The 19569-nt window shown below is 54.0% G+C and overlaps 12 protein-coding genes across 12 annotated transcripts in view; 7 read left to right on the top strand and 5 right to left on the bottom strand.

The window, feature by feature from the left end:
* PHACADRAFT_24127 (uncharacterized protein) overlaps positions 1-983 on the bottom strand; it is a gene marked incomplete at both ends in the record, with an annotated part of 3436 nt that extends 2453 nt beyond the window's left edge. Inside the window, 3 exons of the mRNA XM_007389516.1 lie at positions 31-193; positions 255-868; positions 919-983. Coding sequence (XP_007389578.1) covers positions 31-193; positions 255-868; positions 919-983 — 842 coding nt within the window. The remainder of the gene's footprint in view (positions 1-30; positions 194-254; positions 869-918) is intronic.
* Positions 984-2414: 1431 nt separating this feature from the next.
* PHACADRAFT_247113 (uncharacterized protein) lies at positions 2415-3174 on the top strand. The gene has a single exon (XM_007390275.1). The coding sequence runs from the start codon at positions 2740-2742 to the stop codon at positions 3163-3165; it is 426 nt and encodes a 141-aa protein (XP_007390337.1). The 5' UTR covers positions 2415-2739; the 3' UTR covers positions 3166-3174.
* A 300-nt stretch (positions 3175-3474) lies between these two features.
* On the top strand, positions 3475-4099 carry PHACADRAFT_247112 (uncharacterized protein). The gene has a single exon (XM_007390274.1). The coding sequence runs from the start codon at positions 3572-3574 to the stop codon at positions 4064-4066; it is 495 nt and encodes a 164-aa protein (XP_007390336.1). The 5' UTR covers positions 3475-3571; the 3' UTR covers positions 4067-4099.
* A 369-nt stretch (positions 4100-4468) lies between these two features.
* On the top strand, positions 4469-6083 carry PHACADRAFT_190019 (uncharacterized protein; the record flags this gene model as incomplete). The annotated part of the gene is made up of 4 exons (XM_007390273.1): positions 4469-4555; positions 4626-4866; positions 4918-5078; positions 5133-6083. The coding sequence occupies 4 exons, from the start codon at positions 4469-4471 to the stop codon at positions 6081-6083; spliced, it is 1440 nt and encodes a 479-aa protein (XP_007390335.1).
* An 84-nt stretch (positions 6084-6167) lies between these two features.
* On the bottom strand, positions 6168-9150 carry PHACADRAFT_247110 (uncharacterized protein). Its single transcript, XM_007390272.1, has 7 exons — positions 8830-9150; positions 8461-8771; positions 7936-8391; positions 7565-7883; positions 7210-7509; positions 6797-7152; positions 6168-6746 (listed from the first exon to the last, which is right to left on the bottom strand). Exons 1-7 carry the CDS (start codon positions 9101-9103, stop codon positions 6411-6413), a joined length of 2352 nt encoding a protein of 783 aa, XP_007390334.1. The 5' UTR covers positions 9104-9150; the 3' UTR covers positions 6168-6410.
* Positions 9151-9259: 109 nt separating this feature from the next.
* PHACADRAFT_247107 (uncharacterized protein) lies at positions 9260-11955 on the bottom strand. Its single transcript, XM_007390271.1, has 11 exons — positions 11844-11955; positions 11399-11788; positions 11244-11338; positions 11142-11192; positions 11000-11086; positions 10828-10952; positions 10609-10773; positions 10316-10557; positions 9910-10263; positions 9581-9641; positions 9260-9431 (listed from the first exon to the last, which is right to left on the bottom strand). The coding sequence occupies exons 1-11, from the start codon at positions 11946-11948 to the stop codon at positions 9355-9357; spliced, it is 1752 nt and encodes a 583-aa protein (XP_007390333.1). The 5' UTR covers positions 11949-11955; the 3' UTR covers positions 9260-9354.
* A 242-nt stretch (positions 11956-12197) lies between these two features.
* Positions 12198-12967, top strand: PHACADRAFT_190016 (uncharacterized protein; the record flags this gene model as incomplete). Its single annotated transcript, XM_007390270.1, has 3 exons — positions 12198-12725; positions 12782-12874; positions 12929-12967. 3 exons carry the CDS (start codon positions 12198-12200, stop codon positions 12965-12967), a joined length of 660 nt encoding a protein of 219 aa, XP_007390332.1.
* Positions 12968-13189: 222 nt separating this feature from the next.
* On the bottom strand, positions 13190-13657 carry PHACADRAFT_82303 (uncharacterized protein; the record flags this gene model as incomplete). Its single annotated transcript, XM_007390269.1, has 3 exons — positions 13190-13343; positions 13398-13492; positions 13550-13657. The coding sequence occupies 3 exons, from the start codon at positions 13655-13657 to the stop codon at positions 13190-13192; spliced, it is 357 nt and encodes a 118-aa protein (XP_007390331.1).
* Positions 13658-14749: 1092 nt separating this feature from the next.
* PHACADRAFT_247105 (uncharacterized protein) lies at positions 14750-15735 on the bottom strand. Its single transcript, XM_007390268.1, has 3 exons — positions 15384-15735; positions 15097-15332; positions 14750-15044 (listed from the first exon to the last, which is right to left on the bottom strand). The coding sequence occupies exons 1-3, from the start codon at positions 15675-15677 to the stop codon at positions 14981-14983; spliced, it is 594 nt and encodes a 197-aa protein (XP_007390330.1). The 5' UTR covers positions 15678-15735; the 3' UTR covers positions 14750-14980.
* Positions 15736-15990: 255 nt separating this feature from the next.
* PHACADRAFT_247104 (uncharacterized protein) lies at positions 15991-17534 on the top strand. Its single transcript, XM_007390267.1, has 3 exons — positions 15991-16966; positions 17023-17271; positions 17336-17534. Exons 1-3 carry the CDS (start codon positions 16740-16742, stop codon positions 17436-17438), a joined length of 579 nt encoding a protein of 192 aa, XP_007390329.1. The 5' UTR covers positions 15991-16739; the 3' UTR covers positions 17439-17534.
* Positions 17535-17818: 284 nt separating this feature from the next.
* On the top strand, positions 17819-18846 carry PHACADRAFT_247102 (uncharacterized protein). The gene is made up of 4 exons (XM_007390266.1): positions 17819-17977; positions 18032-18121; positions 18190-18389; positions 18450-18846. Exons 1-4 carry the CDS (start codon positions 17857-17859, stop codon positions 18699-18701), a joined length of 663 nt encoding a protein of 220 aa, XP_007390328.1. The 5' UTR covers positions 17819-17856; the 3' UTR covers positions 18702-18846.
* Positions 18847-19306: 460 nt separating this feature from the next.
* Positions 19307-19569, top strand: part of PHACADRAFT_168224 (uncharacterized protein) — a 1601-nt gene continuing 1338 nt past the window's right edge. Inside the window, exon 1 of the mRNA XM_007390265.1 lies at positions 19307-19420. The gene's annotated coding sequence lies outside the window, so the exon portion shown is untranslated. The remainder of the gene's footprint in view (positions 19421-19569) is intronic.

The raw sequence follows: 19569 nt of genomic DNA, 5'->3' as shown, positions 1-19569 counted from the left end.
CGCATATCCATCCGTTCGTGCGGGTTGTACGGCGCGTTGGCACCTCCTGCCATCTGGAAAGCCATGTCACCCGTGCCCATCATTGGATATGACCCGCCGGGCATGCCGTTCATCGGGAACAGCTGTCCCGGTACGACAGCGTCTTCGCCATGACTATACTTGCAGAACGCGCCGCGTGCACAATAGCCATTATCTGTGCTCGGGAAAAGAAACCATGTGAGCTTGACACGACGTGAAGGGTCCTTGCAACGCACTGTGATAATCTCGGCATATACCCCTGCCCCGGTCTGGTGGACGATATGCCCCTCGTCCATTCATCATTCCGCCACCCATACCCATATCCATCGCGCCGTTCATCCCTCCGTCCATGTAATCCGCTCGGCCGGAAATCATCATGCGACCTCGACCACCGAAGCCACCTCGGCTAGGTCGTGGATACTGCCCATCGTCGTTTAACCGGGGACCTTTAGACGGCCTAAGGTCGCTATCATCGTATTCGAGGCCGCGTTTTCGTCTTCGATCGGGTGAGTCGCCTTCAGAGGAGGTCATGAGAGCATCAAGAGGAATAGGGATTCCGCTGTCGGGTACGGCGATGCTAGACGACGTATCTGTGCCTGATGGGGGTGAGGTAGCCGAGTAGGGGAGGTATGACTTGGTTCTGAGAGCAGTGAAGAGTGTCTCGATGAAACTTGACGTTTCTGGGGCTCCCATAAGTACGTTCTGCTCAGAGACCTGTGCGTGCGACGTACCCTTCTCCAAGAACTCCTCTAGTTGAGCGTTTAGCTCCTGGCGCAGCTCGGGCTCTGGGGCGTTGTGCTTCAGCAGTGCAAGAATGTAGTCCGCCAGAGCTCCAGGTTCGGCATCACATCTAAGAAAATATAATCAGCGACGGTTGGTCTACCGGGCTTCTTCACGTACATTGGTTCCAATGACCTAACAAGCCATGGCTTAAGATGAGTGGTAGCCTCTGCGTCAAGTAGCATCCCAGACCCAGTGTATTTGGGTGAACAGACAGGTATGAGGAGGAGTGAAGGTGCGTCTGTTCAGGCGTCGGTACCAGCCAAAGCGCTTTGCGCGCCCAAAAGTAAGCACGTGGAAAAGCGCTTACAGAGCTCTGCTTATCCTATTGTGCTTACACTCACTCGCCTAACATCCGATGCCCACCTCCGAGGCCACAACAGAGCGAAAGCACACACACGCGCACACCAGTTGAGCGGGCCAGGATACACACAACAATAACGATATGTATTAATTCACTTTCACATGTACACAAAGACAGGCTATATCATGTGCTATACCGCATGTCTATCAACCAAAGACACGAGCTCTTTTGCGCATCGACAAAGATTGGCTCGAACTGTACCTGAACTTCACAGCGTACAGGCACAAATGCTAGTCAGACCTTAGAGATTTGAAGTAAAAGGTGGCGGCTGGTGTGCATGTAGTGTGGTAATTGGTGGAACACTTCTCGCAGCGGTACAGTGGACTTGAAGGTTTGCTCGAAAAGACTAAGTGAAATGACATTTATCGCGAGGAGCCCAGCTTGCGAACGCTCGATTATATCCAGTGTACACCCAGATTCCAGAGCTGCCACAGGTCAAGATGATGGCGAGGTGCCCCTCAAAAAGGTTTCTGGGTTGGGTGGGCATAGGGCGACTCAGCGACCACTAGGGGGGACGTCGGGAGCGGAGACGCTGCATGTCGACAAGGCCACAGAGGTCTGACAGCAACATTGGTGAAGAGGTCGTAGCAGACAGGGCCATTAAGATCGAGCAGCGGCAGCGGACAAAGCCGGTGGGCCACCGTCCATTCCGCACTACATTTTCGGCGACGGAAGTCGGGGGTTGTGTCAACGGCTAATGCGCCTATTCAAGGGCTGAAATCCTGCTAGTCAACTCGGTGACAGCGAGTGCGTGATTGAAGACGGCGGTACGCATACCCTGCATACGGCTCTGCCCAGACCCAATTCACTCGAGGAGCTTCGATATCTGTAGGCCCATGCAAGCTACCATAACTCGCGGGCGTAGAAGACCCTGCCTGTACGAAAGGCCCTTCGAGACAATGGATGGAGATAGTGACGGTGCGGGAGAACAAGTAGGGGTGACAAAGAACTGGAGACACCGCATGGACGGGTGAAACTGGTTGACGTCTGAAAGAGAGAAAGGTACGTGGGGGCTATGCACTGCCGACAGGGACGAGGAGGCATGCGAGAGATTTGAGCGGAGAGCCATTTTGCGGTCGTTGCCGGCAGTGTCCTTCTGCACCAGCCCGTTCCAAAAAGGGTCGATGTGGTTTCGATTACTCCCAAGTGTCAGGGCGCAGTAAACCCTGCTCGTATCTTTGCCCGGGAATAGCGGGCTGCTGTAGGCCGCTCATCACTCGTCTCCTGCCTGCCCACCACTAACTCGCTCGATGCAGTCATCTTAGATAGCCGAGCTCATGGAGGGCACGAGGCTGCCATGTCCGTTGGGCCCCCAACGTGTGCTCATTATACGCACCGTTTGCGACGCGTCACCTCATGGAACAGTGAAAGGCTATGCTTGTAGCGCAAACGGTTCAAACTTCCGCATCATGGCATGACCGCTTTGCAGGCGCGTGCACGAATGCCGAAAACACGCTCCGATCGTGCATCACCAAACACGCTTCCGGTGCGCTTTAGGACCTGACCCGTACGGGATAAAACAAGAGACCCCTGTTCTCGGGGCCACCACTTGTTGTTCCCAAACTACCACCATCACCATGGACCTCTGGCCGGCCACTGAGCGCGGCAACGCCGCCCTCACAGACGTCTTCGCCTACATATCACGACTTAGCCTCGATGACATCGACACCCTCCAGTCTCGTGTGCAGGCCGGTGACCCCGCTCTCTCGGATGAGGAGCTCGCCATGGCTCTCTTTGCGGAAGAAGCGGCTGGTCTGCTAAACGTCGCGAAGGGGCACGCCGGCCACTCTGCACGCCACCGGCCTATCGTCGAGGAGCTCGAGGAGATAGAAGCAGCAGCTCGGTACGACCACCTTGTTGCGCTCGCCATTTCCGAAGGCCGCCCTATACCTCCGATGCCCGCACTACCGCTCAGGAGAACCATTTCCGAGCCGGACTCAGACTATGGCTCCGGCAGCATAGGCTTCGCCACTTCCGACGCCGAGGCGTCAGATTCCGAGTGAGTACAAGTTTCAAACGCCGTGCGCACCGCACTTAAACTATAAACTACAGAACGGATACAGACGCCAGCTCCGTTACTCTCGTGTCAAGAGCGTCTTCGTCCCTATCAGTGAGAGCACAGGACAAGTTCTCGGCAGAAGAAGAAACTCCCGCTCTGATAGCGAGCTCATCAAGGTCAACGTCACCATCCCCTCTACATGAGATCGACGTTCGAAGCGGTGACTTTTCCGACAATGGAGATGATATTGCTGAATCGGTCGTTCATGAGTAAGTTCTGCATTTTTATCAAGCTTTGCACTAGTACCCCTTACTGATGATACTAGGTGCACCATCTGTTGCGATGGAATAGACGGACCGGCATTCGAGGCGCCTTGTGGCCACTTATTCGACACGCAGTGCCTGGAGGCGATGTTTCGGAAGGCGACCGTCGACGAGTCACTCTTCCCTCCCAAGTGCTGCCAGCTCGAGATCCCGTCGGGCCAAGCGCGAGAGCGCCTTGACATCGAGCTGATGCTGCTTTTCGACCGGAAAGCGCTGGAGTTCGGCACGGCGAATAAGCTGTACTGCTCGGAACCTAGGTGCTCTGCCTTCATTGGGCCCGCTACCGACGAGGCCTCCTGGTTGGAGTGTCCCGACTGCTCCGCACTGACATGCGGCTGTTGCAAGTCGGCCGCGCATCCGGGAACCGCTTGCTCAGATACCGACGATCTGAACAACATGGCGAAGGACATGCGCGAGAAGCAGGGCTGGCAACGATGCTTCTCATGCCATCACATGGTAGAGCTCAGTGTTGGCTGCTACCATATAATCTGCGCCTGCAAGGCGCAGTTCTGCTACCTCTGTGGTGCGAAGTGGAAGGAGTGTGGCTGTCCACAGTTCGCTGTGCCCCCAGACATTATCTAATGTAGAGTTCGATCTTTGTGAGTGGCCTAATCTCTCCCTATCTTGGCCTTCACTGATATCCATGTTCCCGTCGACAGATACATGACGATCAGACTTGCCCCTCGCCTAAGAGCCGGGGAAGTTGCGTGACGCCCCTAAGTTATTGCAGTAATACTAGGACCCTGTGGATTGTATCATAGTGTTGTACTTTAACATGCACAGCTAACGCCTGAACTTGTACAATTACTTAACGTCGATGGAGTGCTATTTAGCCTCACTATACGCCACTGCGGCCGTGTGAGCATTATTATAAGCGCCTGTATGGCGTCAAGACACCCAACTTCGTTCTGCATCGTTACCTTGAACAGCCTCCTTTTCAGCCGTTGCATATACTCCCTTATCCATATACGCTGGTCGCTCGCAATGTCTGCAGAATCTGTCGCGCGGTGGAACGCTATACCAATGGTTCGACTGGAGGCAGATAGCGACTCTGGTCCCTCGTTGCTGAAGGTACTCTCCTCGCGTCTCTGACAAATGTGAACACTCCCTGCATACTGTCACCTCCCGCATCCTCTTCCAGCGAACACGAGATGAGACTCAAGACGACGAAAGCGACGACAACATCTCGTTGGTGTCTCGTTCTCCCTCCCCACCCCCACGGCCGGACGCCATGGATACCGACAAGTATGACGAATACGTACAGAGACCGGAACGCGAGGTCATCACGGTGGACACCAAGATTGGTAGCACCAACAGAGGGTTTGCTATGCTGGCGAAACTTGGTTGGACAGAAGGACAGCCCCTAGGTCTATCCAGCGAAGGTATGCGACCTGTTGTCGACTATGTTTTCCAATCCTCATGGCGGCCTGCAGGTCGTGTCGATCCTATTCCGTTCGTTCTCAAGAACGACTTCACTGGCCTAGGCAAGGTCAATCAAGACGTCAAAATGATCGAGTCAACTGTCTCCCAACGACGCGGGCTTGATTCTGAGCGGCAAACGAGAGAGACCGAGGAACAGCGCAAGGCACGAGAAGTGCGTGTTTGCCTCATGTCGCACGCTTTGACCTCACTTGCGTCCATATGTCAGGAAACCGTCGCTAAGCGTGATGCCGTCAAAACGGAGATATCAAACGTGCTTCGTGCGTTCTACTGTGAGCTGTGCGAAAAACAGTTCCAGACCGTGGGACAGTACGACGAACACACGAACTCGTATGCCCATCACCACAAGGCCCGCTTCCGAGACATGCAGGCAGCCCAGAAGGCAAACTTTGGGGGTCAAGAAGAGATCGATAAGCGAAAGGAAAAAGAACGCAAACGAGAAGAGAAGGAGCTGCGGAAGCTCGCGAAAGCGGCTGGTATCAAGATGGCTAAACCAACAACGTCCGCCGCCGAGCCTCCATCTACGGCGCAACCTTCGGACGCGACAAGTGAGGTGAAGCCCGCTGGCCCCAAGAAGTCTGGCTGGGCCACCGTCGGAAACGCAGCAGCGCCACCTGCTGATCCTGCTCCCCCCGGGCGCGCGCGCTCAGGATGGTCATCTGCAAACCCGGCCAGTGATACTCCAAGGTCAGGCTCTGGGTGGGCACCTGCCAACCCTGCTACCGACGCGCCCCGGAGCTCTGGACGGAGCAAGGTCTCACCTGCGCCTGCTGAGAGCTCGCAGCACCCGCCATCTGCTTCAGCGCCATCCGGCTCCGCCCCGGCGTTCAGAACCGGAGGCTGGACTACGCTCGACGACAGCGTAACACGAAGCATTCCACCACCTCCGCAGCCTCATGCGCCTGAGCCCGCAGCTCCGTCTCCGCTCCCCGCTGCGCGATCTGAATGGGCAGCCGTAGGCACTGCAGCTCCCACTGCGGGCTCAGGAGTGTGGGCACCTGCACCTCCACCTCCGTCCAATCCACCTCCTGCCGCCACTCCAGTGGCTATGCCTCCAGCCACACAAAATGTTCCGCAAGGTGCTGTGCGTCAAGAGGTGTCGCGCTCCGGCTGGCAACAATTCAAGGCTGGCGCCGGCTCTAGCCGTCGTCGTCGTTAATCAGCGCTTCACAGCGTCGATTATTGAGTTTCATTCTCTCATCTTACCGCCTTGTTGTACTACCTTGTCGTTTGTTTTATTACTATTGAGAACCCCCGACTGGTTGTATGCGTTCTATGTAACAAGAGATTCTTAAGGCAACTACTAATACGGAAAGCTGGTACACATCGCGAGAATTTTGCCTGAGAGCGGACAGGTGTTCGAAGAATAATATATGAAACAAAAGAAGCGGAAGTGCGACAGACAAGAGAGCCAACGACAAGATAACCAGTGTAAGGATGATCCTATACAACCACAGGGAAAGCGCGACTGTGTGAGAGGCAACATTCACTCCGAGTCGCTGCCAGAACTATCGTCCGAGCTGGAATCCGAGGAGTGGTCACTCACACCGCCGCGTGATGTAACAGGTGCATGAGACACGCCCGCAGCTGGAGCAGCACCGCCCCGCTCGAAAAGCGCCATACGCTCTTCGAGGACACGAATCTTCTCGGCTTCGACATCCTCATCCATGGACTTCCGCTTGAGACCGCCCGTCCCCGTGCCCTTGCCGGTCCTCGCGCGCTTGGCAGGAGGCTGCTTGTTCGGTCGAATGACGAAGTTATAGAGCTTCGTCAGTACAGCCGCAGGAAGAGTGTCAATCTCAAGCTCAATCTCCTCCGTACTCTGAGGAAAAGTCAAACCGAGCTCAAGTCATGCAGAGAAGTGGCACGTACATCACGGATTTCGGGGACACCCTCATGAATGATTTGGATGACCTTCTCTAACTTCTGGCCGTCCAGCTTGCCAATAGTATCGCTGAGTTCCTTCTTCTGCTCGAAGGAGAGTACATCGTTGTCCTCAATAGGCTTCTTCGATGGCTTCTTACGGTTGACCGGTGGTGCGGTCTTGCCGTTCGTCTTCGGCGTAGATTTCGACGTTGAAGCGACGGGAGGCGGAGGTGGGCGCTTCTCAATGGCTTTCTTCTTCTCCTTTATGAGCTTCTCCCTCTTTTGTTTCAAGGACACGAGGGCACGGTTCATGCTCTCAAGTTGGGACTCAAGCTCCGTTATCTTTCCTGTGATTACCGTGACTGACATAGGCATCATCCTTGAGAGAGTAGTTTCGAGAGTAGTCAAAAACAACTTACGCTCATCGTCACTGTCAGCTTCATCCTCGTCGTCCTCATCGTCGCTTTCGGGAGTACGGCGCAGTGGGGGTAGATTCTTCCACTTCTCGTCGAATAGTTGCTGTAACTCTTGGCCGGCAGTGTTAACGGGCGTGCCTGCAGGATTGAACGTAAAACAGTTTCGTATTATAAGCTTGAAGTCGTCATTGAACTCCTTAGGCGTCGAATATTCGCTGTTGTCCAGCTTTCTCCGCATTGTGGACAAGTCCATCGGCTTCTTGATGAGTTTCGGATACGAGGGGATCTCGAGCTTGACCCAGTCTAGAATAAGCGGTCAGTTACCTGTGACAAGGAAGAATATGCTCATACAACGCACCCACTGGCTCGTAGAATGGATGAGCTATATTCCAATGTGTCTTCTTGTTCAAATCCCTCAGCACCTTGTCGCAGAACTTGAGCTGCTCCGTTACACCGCTATCTCTAGGCACCTTGGGCTTCCGCATCTTCTTCGGCGCGTCCACGTAAGGCAAGTCCTTTGGCGGAGGTGGATGGATTTCCCGCTTGGGGCGCCCAGGATCCTCGTTACGCCGGATGGTGGGCATGGCGTTAGAAGGGCGACGTTGAACAGGCTTCTTGACAGGTGGGGGCGGAGGCGGAGGAGTTGCAGCCTTTTTGACAGGTGGGGGCGGCTTCACCTAGGTATGAACATCAGCCGCAATGAGCATAGATTTCCACATAATCACGTACAACATCGGGCGGAGGCAAATTCTTAAGCTGCTTGTCAAAGACCTCCTCGACCTGCTTGCTGAGCTGAGTGATGAAGTGGTCTGTGCCGTTGAAGGCCAAGCAGTTGGAGAAGATAAGGCGAACGTCCGCGATGAACTCGTCCGCATGGTGATAGCGAGGGTTAGAGGGGTTCGGATCAGACTTCTGTGGAGTCGACGACTGCAGCTTCCGTTCGATCGTCGAGAAATCCATGGGTTGCTTGACTATTTGTGGGTAGTGGGGGATGTTCAATGCAACGACGTCAACGGGTTTCAGGAAAGGTGCAGCGGCTTTCATCTTCTTCAGCGTACGGATAGTTGACACGCAGAAGCGATGCTGTGGGACACTGAATGTTGAAGGGCCTTTTGCCTTGTTCGCGTCATAGCTGTCCTCGTGCAAAGGGGCAGGAGACATAGAGGCCGGTGGTGGTGTGGCAGTCTTCGAGATACGACAAGATTTATTTGAATTAGCACGCCCACAGCGGCGTACAGGACAAAATAAACGTACATTGGCTAATGAGGCCTGGTCTGCGTCCGAATGCTTCCGAGCTCTCTTAGCTGGAGGTGGTTGTATATCATCGTCATTAGGAGAACTATTAGAGTACGGGGATGAAGCCTCGACAGCAGGCGCGCTCGGAGATACAGCAGGTAGTGAGGTAGAGGCAGTAGGGACAGCCTGGTTGAGCGCTGGCGCATCCGCCTCAACCATGGCATCATCGGCCGGCTCGGATTGTAGCTCTTCAGCCATTTTCACATCCTGCATAAGCTCACCCTCTGGTGGCGGAGGGCTGCCCTTTGGAGGATTCACTGGGATAGAAGCTGCGAGAACGGATCAGCGCGCTGCCAGATGAACGCGTTGAAGATCAATGGTACTCACCAGGGTCAATAGGCGTGGCCACTTGTGGGATAGTAGACACATTCTCTGCTAGGGAAATTTTCATGTCGACAGGTTCGTGCCGAACGTCACTCTCCTCCTGGTCCTGGTCGTGTACATCAATCTTGACACCGGGGGCGAGCACGTCGTTGACAGGGGTGGCAGGAGAGTCAATGGCGGGAGAGTCGGCGGTATCGTTATGGTCGCCGTTGAGCGGAGGTTTGAGATCGTGGTGGCCGTTGAGATGGATGCCGTTTGTGAGAGGCGCGTCGAGCATGGTCGAGGGGGAGAGGGCCGCGGACGCGTGACAGTCACGGGAGGTGACAAAGCCAGAGGGAGGGACTCGAAGATTTGGGGGAGACAGGAGATCCGAACTGGGCTAGAGCCTTATATACTCGACCTCAGATAAGGTTCACGCGCTCGTATTGGCCAACAAATCATTATTTTTGTGATATTTCAAACTCCGCCACCTTATCCGTCTGGCGTGTGCACGGAGACCGTAACTCTTAGGAAACACGACCCGTCGCTCTATGCCTTGTCCTCCTCTTTTTTCTCTTCCTCCTCGGTCGGTGCGAACACGGGTTTCGGCTGGTTGACTCGCCAGGCTGAAGGAGAGAAGAAAAGGGGGAGAAAAAAGACAGGGCAGAGTTCAACACGTCAGCACCATAGCCGATCGCAAACAGACCAAAACAGAAAGGCGCGAGATCAACAGCACAATTTGCGTCTCTCCGCCCTTTGCGAAACAGAAACTCACCTGCTGTCCAGACAGGGTCTTGCTCTGCGGTGGCTGCATGTCTGAGCAGTGCTTCGCGAGGCTGCATAGTCGCAGAAGATGTGACAGACAATGGTCAGCGAAACGTCGTGGAATAAACGTGGGAAATCCGCTGCGGCAGACGACGCATGATATCGGGGTCTCGGTGGCAACCGACATTCCCCTAGCTCTGCCGCTCTGATGTCCAACTTCGGTGGCCTTTTGGAACATCGAGGGCAGCTCCTAGAAGGAGACACAAATTCGGGCATCGCCATTGTCCGATGCAGATGGCATGGGAGAAGGATAAGATAGACCAAGAAATCAGAACTCACATCTTCGTCGCGCGTCGTATCCCGTACCAGGTTCTGCACGACGTGCTGCGTTGCGCTTGCACCCACTCGTCCTCCTCGTCCAGGCCCGGTAACTGGCAGCTCTGGTCTCTTGCTCTTGCGTGGGTCCATACGGTCCTTCTCACGCTTTCGCTTGGTTCCCCGTGTAATCTCCCCGTCCCTGAACATCGGCAGCGCGTGGGGTGTGATGATAGTCGGCGCAGCCAGAGCATCAGACATGTCCTCGATATTAGCTTTGCGCGGCGGTCCTTTGTTGAGAAGCAGCTTGGCACCATTAACGGAAGTGTTGGGCGAGTAGAGCACGCAGATTTGTCCGTTTGCAAGCCCCGTAACGATCTAGGGCAATGTTTAACTCACCTTAGGCTGGTCCATCTGTCATGGCACGTACCTGGTTGATTTTTGCATGCCAGGCCACCCTGACAGGGGTCGTGTCTACCAGCAGCTCCTTCGCTGGCTCCAGGGTGTCCTTCTCCAGAAGCATGAGACGACCCTTGCTGCCCTTCGACGACGCTCCCGCCCCAGTTAGAACATGCTTGTCATCGGGGCTGAAGATAGCGTTCGTGGTTGAATACAATGTCGTCAAGCCTGGACGAGTCGCCAATGGCTTCTTGAACGCTCGCAGGTCCCACACTGCCGAAAAAAGTCAAATAGCGGAAATGAACTACCAAAGCAATAGCCCACGTTTGACTGTGTCGTCTCCTCCGCGGGTTAGGACAGTTCGACCGTCGACGGAGAAGACCAAAGAACCTGTATCGGTGTTCTTCATGTGCGCGCCTTCGATCGTTAGACTTGGGCGCACGAAGTTGGACTTCGTTTGCCACATATGCAGCGCTCCGTCGAGACAAGCTGGGAAGAGACATCAGCCGTCTTCATGTTGAGGTACGTAATACCACGCCTTACCTCCGCCAATGAGCGAGCCATCCGATGAATATCCACACGCGGTGACTTTAGTTCGTGCGCCTCGCTCCTTCGACTTGACAACAATAACCGTCCTCTGTTTCCGTTTATTCTCCACGTCCCAGATGCTGAGCTAATATAAGATACCAACGGGCAAGAGAATATGCATGCGCACCGGATAGTAGAATCAGCGGAACTCGTGATGAAGGATTGAGGGTCCTTAGGGTGCCAGGCGCAAGTGGTCAGTTCCGCGACGTGGCCGCTGCGACATGGTTATCAGTACCTCGTGAATAAGCTAATCTTGATTTTCTGCGGACCTGGTGTTCTTCATGTCTCGGATGTACATGTCACCCTTGACATACGTCGCACTGTCCAACCGTCAAATCATGGAACGAACCGATTTACCCTAGATTACTTACAGTTCTTCGCCCTCTCGGTCAAACAGCTTCGGCTGCGTCGTCCCAGGCATGACTAGGAACTGCTGACCATCGAGCGACCACTTGACGTCGTGAATCTGAAACGCAGACCAAGCCTGTTAACTAGAGCCGCCTATGACCGAAGAAACTAGGCGCACATAATAAGTACCCGCAGGCTCCCAAGTTTTGAACGGCTTACACCTCCAATCCATTCCACCGAAGTCCCATAGCTTGCAGTCGTAATCATGTGAGCCGCTCACAATACGGGCACCGGAGGGGTCAAGGGCCAGGGCCGAAACAACCTTCGTATGATCCTTAAGAATCAGCTCATGAGTTGTGGGGAATTCCGGCAGGTCGTCATCTTCGTCCGAGGGGTCGAATTCAGGTTCTTCTGAATCCGCAGCTTCAGCTGACGGGGGCGGAGGACCGACTTCGAGGTCATCCGCGTCTGGCTCGGACTCTAGTTCCACAGAAGGGCGTTGCGACCGGCTTAGGCCAGCTAATTCCCCATTATCTACCTTCTTCATAGGGAGCTGGTCTTGTGAATCCTGAGAATATATATTAGTCAATATGTTAGAGACGATTGCCTGCAGACAAGTGCACCTCCACGCGTTTGTTCTTGTCAAACCGGTTTGGGTCCAGCTTTTTCTGTTTCTGCTGCTTCCCAAAGCCAGTAATGCCCATCGCGGCCATAATGCTGGGGTCCATGTTTGCTGCCTACAGGATCTGTCGTTAGCTGCCGGTTGGTTGGTCTGGTAGGGTCGCTCAACGTGCGTCGTTGCTCGCAGGCCCGCAGCCCCAGAGAGACGCGGAGTTAGGTAAGCTAACAGACGCGCTTTTTGGCGCCCTTAATAGAAGTCGGAGAACCGCGCCTTCTCTTGCGCGTCCAGACACGGTTGCCGCAGCCCTCGCACATCCCCCTCCTGCACCCACCACCCATACAAGAGATACACAGTAATGTTGAAAAGACAGCGACTACCGTCCCCCCTTCCTCTGCAGTGGGACGCTGTTGAAGACGAGAAGAATCTTCCTGAAGACTTGCTCGAGCCAATGTCAAAACGACGCCGCTACTTCGCGACGGGCTCGTATGCCGAGGAACAAAGCGATGCAGAGTGTCAAGGAGATACTCCCCGAACCGAATATGGCTCAGAGGCGATAAGGCGCGAAGTCCACGCAGGTGCTCGCGAGTGGCGGAAGGATGCTGGAGAATACAAGCATGCCAATTCTCTCCTCCATGATTTGCACGCCGAACAGCGACATCGCCTAATTTTTTCTGCCACACCGAGCTCGCCATCAGCCTCACCGCATCTCTGCGAAGAGATCAAGCCGCGAAATGTACCGCGCTCGCCACATCCGGCGAGTCCTCCCATTGACTTCGGCACGGCCTACGATCCCCCTCGTCCCTCCGATGACCCCGTCTGTAAGCGAGAAGGGGAGGGCATACTCGCTAAAGAGGCTGAAGTAGTCTCCCAAAGATATGCTGAGGTAAACCGGTGCGTGTTTCAGGCTCCTTTGCCTCTGATACACCGTGACTAAAGTAGTCACATAAGGCTGTTACGGTCCCTGTTCCTCAACCGCAGACCACGAGATACCAACGATTCGCACGGAAATTCGTAGATTCCAGCCTTATCAAGGTGCGTCAGGCCCTGGTGTGGGCTCAAACTCATTTGACTGACTCCTCTCACCAGTTTTGCTTTCGGACACCTGTGCCATCCTCGGCTCGCTGATTTCTCTGATTCACGCACATCATAGGCTATCCTTAGCGCTCGCACACATACTGTATTCCATAGGCTGTATAACTAATCAATCGTCAGCAGACTTTTCGGTCAGGTCATGACTGAGTTATATTGTGGTTAAGTCGTTTTACTCTCGTGCCTCGCGCGAACTGAGTGAAGGTAGATGAAGCTGCAAACGAAGAGACTGGCTAGCTGAAGATTGAGTAGTTCTGTTCATATGCAGTCGGTCACTTTGTCGATTTTTACGGCGACATCACGCTTGAATATACTGCCAAGTTCTTCGCTCAGCAATTGGCCTAAGGACCTGCCTTCTCGTAGATAGATCCACTGATCTTTTTCCGGGACATAGTCGTAGCGTTTGGGACCACTAAGACCAGTGAATCAGCGCTATGGAAAGCTCATGTGTAATGGCGGAATGCACCTCGTTGGTGACGAAAGCCAGATTTGCTTGTTAGGAGGCTGCTTGTTAATGACGTATGTCCCATTCTCGCCCAACCTGAGAGTGAGGACGCCGCTCTGCACACACAAAACTTGGTCATAAAAGGACATGGACAAATGGACCTTCCAACTTACACTGTAATCTACTTCATAGTCAGGGTTTGCTTCTTCGTCTAGCACATTCTCTAGAGAGTCGAGCATGACCTCCATAGTGGCATCGGAAAGTTCATGGTATTGGTCCATGGAAATGTTGTCACTGTCCACCGAAAGCGAGACACAACAGTCTACTCAATCACGTCAGTCGTATGGATACCGCCAAAATGACGACGTACTTGTTGATAACTTGGGGTGGCGGCGTGGCATAGTGCCTCTTATGTATGGATGAAGGACCTAGAACACATGCCCGAGGGAGCATATGCGCAGAGACAGCTACGGGCAGAACCGCCTGACGCAGTGCGCCGACAATACGAATAGACATCCGCACACGATTTCTTGAGAGAGTGGTTCTGAGCATCTCAGCAGAGCCTGGAGAACTCGCCGTGTCAGTTCTGCCGTCGTGAGGGTTTGAGGGCAAGCGCGTACAGGATGGCGAGAGCTCATGCCGAGATGATGACGCTTCCTCATTCGGTCAAGATCGGCGCGTCCTCCCGGGGCTTTCAACAAATATATGACGGGCTTTTCCCACCCGAAACGTATGGTGAGGGACGGAACTTCATGTCAAGCTGCAATTTCGCCCGGGAGGGCGGCAAAATGCGATTTTTGAACAGTGGCCTAGTTAAGTCCAAATCTCGACGCACAAGAAAATCGAAAAATCTAACCCTAACCCTAGGAAAACGGCCAAATTCGCCCCTGGTCAACGGCTCCATACACCTTAAATACCCCCATAGAATGCTCTAGAGAGCATCAATTAACCTTCTTCACACATCCGGGATACTTCTCTCTGCATCACAATAGTCCTACAAATGAGGGTAGACCTCCGCTGTCGTCGACACCTACCACTTGACCTAACCCTAGGTGGAGCCGAGCCCGAAGCGCCCAATAAGCGCCCAATTACGTAATCCTAAACAGCCAAATAATGACTGCAAAACCTCAAATTTCGGAAATGCAAGGATCTGTCCCGTGGACTTTATAACCGCCTATCCTAGTGTCCTATTGCATGAGAAGTTGACCTTTAATGTGTCGTGACAAGTGAGCCTTAGCGGTGGGAAGGTTGGCCTCGGGCACTCGTCATAAAGTCCCGTCCCCCACCATACATTGAAACTTGTTCACACACGTAGACACCATGCGCGGCCTATGAATTGTGCAGACATGTGAATACATCGACTGGCCAGTGAGCATCAACCTTCTGCACACCGCTTTTATATAACACAAAAGCATCAGCATCCGGCGAGGATGTTGCCGAATACTGGTATGTACAAGCAAGATGGTATACTGAACCAGACCAGGTAATCTGGTCACTTGTGCGGAACAGTCGTCTGCTAGAAAGCGCAGCCGAGCTGTACATGAGGATACTTATTATAGCACAGTTCATCCCCGTTGCAACGGCATATTTGACATGGCCGAAGCTTACGACGACTTGATGCCCTCCCGCGCGGTCCAGTCAAGCCAGGAACCCTTGTAATTGAGAATGCTAGGTAGATGTTGGGTTTAGACGCAAGCTTTACCAGGGCGGGCTTACTCACTTGGTGTAGCCGTTCCTTTTAGCGATATCGCAGGCCGATGCAGAGCGTTTGCCACTCCTACAGTAGAAGACAATTTCCTGATCCTTCCGGGGCTTTTCCCACCCGAAACGTACTTTGAATTTTTCGTGATGCAGATGCAGGGAGTTTGCAAGAACGGACAAAGGCAAATTCACCGCGGATGGGATTGAGCCCTGGAGAACCTCATCCGGCTCCCGGACGTCAATTAGGTATTTGTCCTGAACGGCAGTCAGTAGTGGTGTGTAAATAAATCCTAGTTGTCACATTACCGGAGTAGGCTGCTCTGTTCTTGGCTTCAGCTCCTCGTAGGTCAGTTCCTTCGCGTCCCAGTCCCTCTGGAGATCATCCTGACGCCTCAGCCACTCTTTGCGACGATCGCGCTGCTTCTCTGCTTTTGGCTCCTCCGCAGCTGGTATCTCAGGAGTCACAGGCTCTTCCACCTTCGTAGAGTTGTAGCGAGCGTGTTTTGCGGCCGTCAGCACCTGACATGGCACTACAGAAGCGTGAGCGACAGGTCTCGTCGCAGACCTAGGTATAGCTCGAGAGACAAGGGAGCGGAGCATGATGACGCGAGGAGTAAAAAAGACTGTTCAATAGTAGTGGAGCGAGTCTGACGAGAGGCAAGGACAAGGACGAGCAACTCACGTTCGTCGTCCTGGACTGGTGAAGTGAATATTGGGTGAGTATTGCTGACTGATTGACATCACAATAGTCGCGTAATAGGGTGTACGCTTGGGGTCCAGCGGCATGGCGCTGTTCACGTGGGGGTTCCCAGGGTCACGACTGCGCGGCATTTTGCTATTGGCTATCGCTGAATTGCCTCAAGGCTCAAGGCACTGCTGCGTCGCTTACTCCTCGCACCTTCCCCCCTTTGTGCAGCCACCCGTCCCGCCGTCTGGCTCACCCTCCCTTGTCGCCAACGATCCTTGGGGACCTGGCATAAGTGGGAGCGTAGTTCTCAGCAAACTTATGCTCGGTCCTCAACGAGTCTGCACTTCGACCGCGGCGATGTGCTCGCTTCGGTTGCTGGGGTTGCAGATTTGAATCGTTGGCTCAACAGCTCCACTACGAATTCATCCTGGGCGATGATCTCTACATTCTGTCAGACATATGGTAAGTTTGAAGATGTCGGTCGACTGACATACTTTTCTACAGACGGGTAGGGAACGTGCGAGCGCAGTTCTCCTAATCTGACCCTACCCGCTGTCTTTTAGCTTTTAAGACTAGAGGTCTTGTCCAATATCGATGGTGGTACACTCGACGTCCACAAACGTTATCTCAAGGCACCGAGATTCATCTTGACGACCCTTCCCCCAACTCGCACCAAGCGCACAACTTAGCGTATCCTCGTGCGAACATACACCCAGTCTGCCAATCTTCTCATGTCGACGTGTGCTTCGTCCCGATAGCTCTAGACATTCGCAGCATGATCTACTGGACAGCTGACCGCAACACTCAACCCTGTAGGCTCTGCCCACGAACCCTTGACTGCGAGCCGGATTTGGTATGTTTGGCTTTATTTGATGCTCGGCAACCACCGACGCTGCTGCCATATCTGCGCAAGCGCCGTGCGCTGAGTGACGCTCTCTCCCCCTCGCCGTCTCGTCCCAGCTATGTCGATGTCAATGTCTTCGTCTATGCCTATGAGCACGTCGGACACTAGTATGTCCATGGACTCGATGATGGTCCCCTGGTTGCACTTCACCGGCGGCGATAACCTGTTCTTCAAGTCTTTACACCCCTCCTCTCATGGAGCAATCGCCGGTGCATGCATTGCGCTCGTACTTCTCGGTATCTTCGACAGATGGCTGTCTGCTATGCGAGGTGTCGCTCAAGCGCGATGGGTGCAGAGGTGAGCCAGGACCCCTCTGGTCTAACTGTGCCTCAACATCGGGATTATTGTCGTAGTGTCCGTGCAATGACCACTCGCTCTCCCGCCTCGAGCCAGCCCGGCATTGGCAGCGACTGGGTGCCGACGAAGGAGGGCGAAAAGCAGATCGACGACGTCAAGCCAGTTCCCTCTGAGCGTAGCTCCCTCGTCAACAGCGCCCGCGTTTCGCGTTCATCCCCTCCTTTCCTCCTTTCTCACGATGTTCCTCGCGGAATCGCATTTGCGTGTCAGGCACTCTTGGGCTATACTCTCATGCTTGCCGTCATGTGGGTGGCGACTTGCTTAGTGTGTGGTTTTGTTACTGTGGCTAAACTCCATTTGGTTCCATAGGACGTTCCAGGCGGCATACATCATATCGATCCTGGTAGGCCTGGGAATTGGGGAGGTTTTGTTTGGGCGATTAGGGAGTGCGCCGGGTCACGTTGTTCACTGAGCCTACCTTCTCCTTTGTCACTGCTCGGTTCCTCCTTAGATAGCTGGATCGATTGTATTGTGTAGTGGATTGTAAACATGTTATGCATTCTCTGAGATCGGAAACGAGCATTGTGAGACGTACAGTTCGACCAAGCTTTGCGCGATGTACGACGACCTGTGTGCTAGCGTTGTCTACAGCGCAGAATTCCTCTGTGCCTGAGTCGCCGAGCCCATGAAAATGAAACAGCCGCGAAGGAACCGCAGTTCCCGCCGTTCAGGGAGTCGGCCAGCGAGAGAAGCCAAATACGGCCAAATACACGTGAAAAAACTTTTTCATCCTGCTGGCGTCCCTTTAAAGGTCGAGCAACTGGCATCCTTTTCTTCACCTCCACGGGTGCACGAGATCCTGCAGAACAGTTCCCTAATTACGAGGCACAATGTACTTCTCTTTCGGTGTTGTCCTTGCTGCTCTGCTCGGCATTGCCTCTGCACACTTCCAACTGCAGTATCCTCCTCCCCGTGGACCCTTCGTCATGTCCTCGGAGCCCACCTTTTGCGGTTTGTTGTCCCTTCATTTCCGGTGTGGCAAAGCGTCACTCACAATGCCATTAGATGGCTATCAGAACTCTGTTAGCAATCGTACCGTGTTCCCGTTGAATGGTGGAAGTATCTCTCTCAACAGCGAGCACCCACTGTGGACACGTGAGCTGCTATCTTCTTGATGAGCATATGAGACGAATCTGACTAGTTTTTCTTTTGTCTTTGCACAGTCGGAGTTCAGCTCTCCACGCTTTCTAACCCGCAGAACTTTGGCAACTTTACCGAGGCCGTGCCATGGGTCCAGGTTAACGGCGAAGGCCTCTACTGTTTCCCGGTAGACCTTGCAACATCCGGCCTTTCCGGCGTTCAGGACGGAGCTAACGTCACCCTTCTGTTCGTATTCGATGGTGGCGATGGCGAGCTTTTCCAGGTATCTGGCACCCTCCTTCATATACTGTATGTGCAACACTGACGAGGACTGCTAATCCAGTGCGCCGATTTGACGTTAAGTGCGAACGCCCCCGCAGCCAGCTTCACGTGCCAGAATGCCACTGGTGATATCGCGACAACAATCGCTGCGCCATCTTCGTCTCCCGCAAGTAGCACCGGCGGCTCGGCTACGTCGTCGGCGTCGTTGTCGTCGACCGCGCCTTCCCAGACACCAACTGGTGCTGCCTCCTCAAATGCCGTTGTCGGCTTCACTGGCCTGCTCAGCCTCGTTGCCATTCTTGCTGTTGTGTAGATATCTTCAGGTCGGGTTGCAGGGTGTGTAGAGGTGATGAGGAATTTGTACAAGCTACTATCCAGCTTCATGAGCATGTAGGACCATCACTCCTCGGCCAATGCGATGATGAAGTTGCTGCTGTATGCGTCTCACCTCTGACGAAACGACACTCGTTGCACCTGGCATGTGTTTTCGTGGGAAGTTCCGCGCATCACTATTAAGCGCATCGGAGTGACGTCCACCGGGTCACTCCGGAAGAAGAGTGAGGTGGCAGGTATCAGTGCTAGGATCGTTGCTGTGGCACTAGTCAGTACGATCCTGGTGCATGTTTTTACCAACAGCTGCATGGTGTCCTTGTTCGCTGCTTGGACGACTGGTGCCACAAGGACTTTGCATGTCTTCAAGAGTCCAACAGGCGCTAGGGACAAGGTCTGAGCATTGTGGCGGCCACGTGCAATTGCCGCCCAACAGCCGCACCTCCGGAAAGCGCCAGCCTCCTCGGTGAACAGCCCCGGCCACAGCAGCAGCACCGGTCACTTTGCCGAGTCATATGAGATGTGTCAACAGCAGCAGCATCTCATTTATGTGCGAAAGATTTCTCTCTTGTATACGTGGCAATGCTCAACTATAGATCTCTAGTCATCACGTTACGTGGCCTCAGTAGGCCGAGTACGCTATGCGTCATTTTCCACATCGAGATATCATGACGACCAGGAAACGACATGAACCGGTGGCAGGTCTGCCTCCAGCGGTACCGGTGGTCACCGCCTTACCGTTTCGCCACGCCCCATCACGGCAGTGACCCCTCCTGGTGTTTCAGCCCCTCGTACTTGCACAACGGGGTGTCATGAAAGCTGAGCTGACAGTTTTCGACGTAGCAGTCTGC

The sequence above is a fragment of the Phanerochaete carnosa genome (assembly GCF_000300595.1).
Source record: "Phanerochaete carnosa HHB-10118-sp unplaced genomic scaffold PHACAscaffold_1, whole genome shotgun sequence".
Taxonomy (NCBI): domain Eukaryota; kingdom Fungi; phylum Basidiomycota; class Agaricomycetes; order Polyporales; family Phanerochaetaceae; genus Phanerochaete; species Phanerochaete carnosa.
The sequence above is the reverse complement of the archived record's forward strand: the minus strand, read 5'-3'. Positions and strand labels throughout refer to the sequence as shown.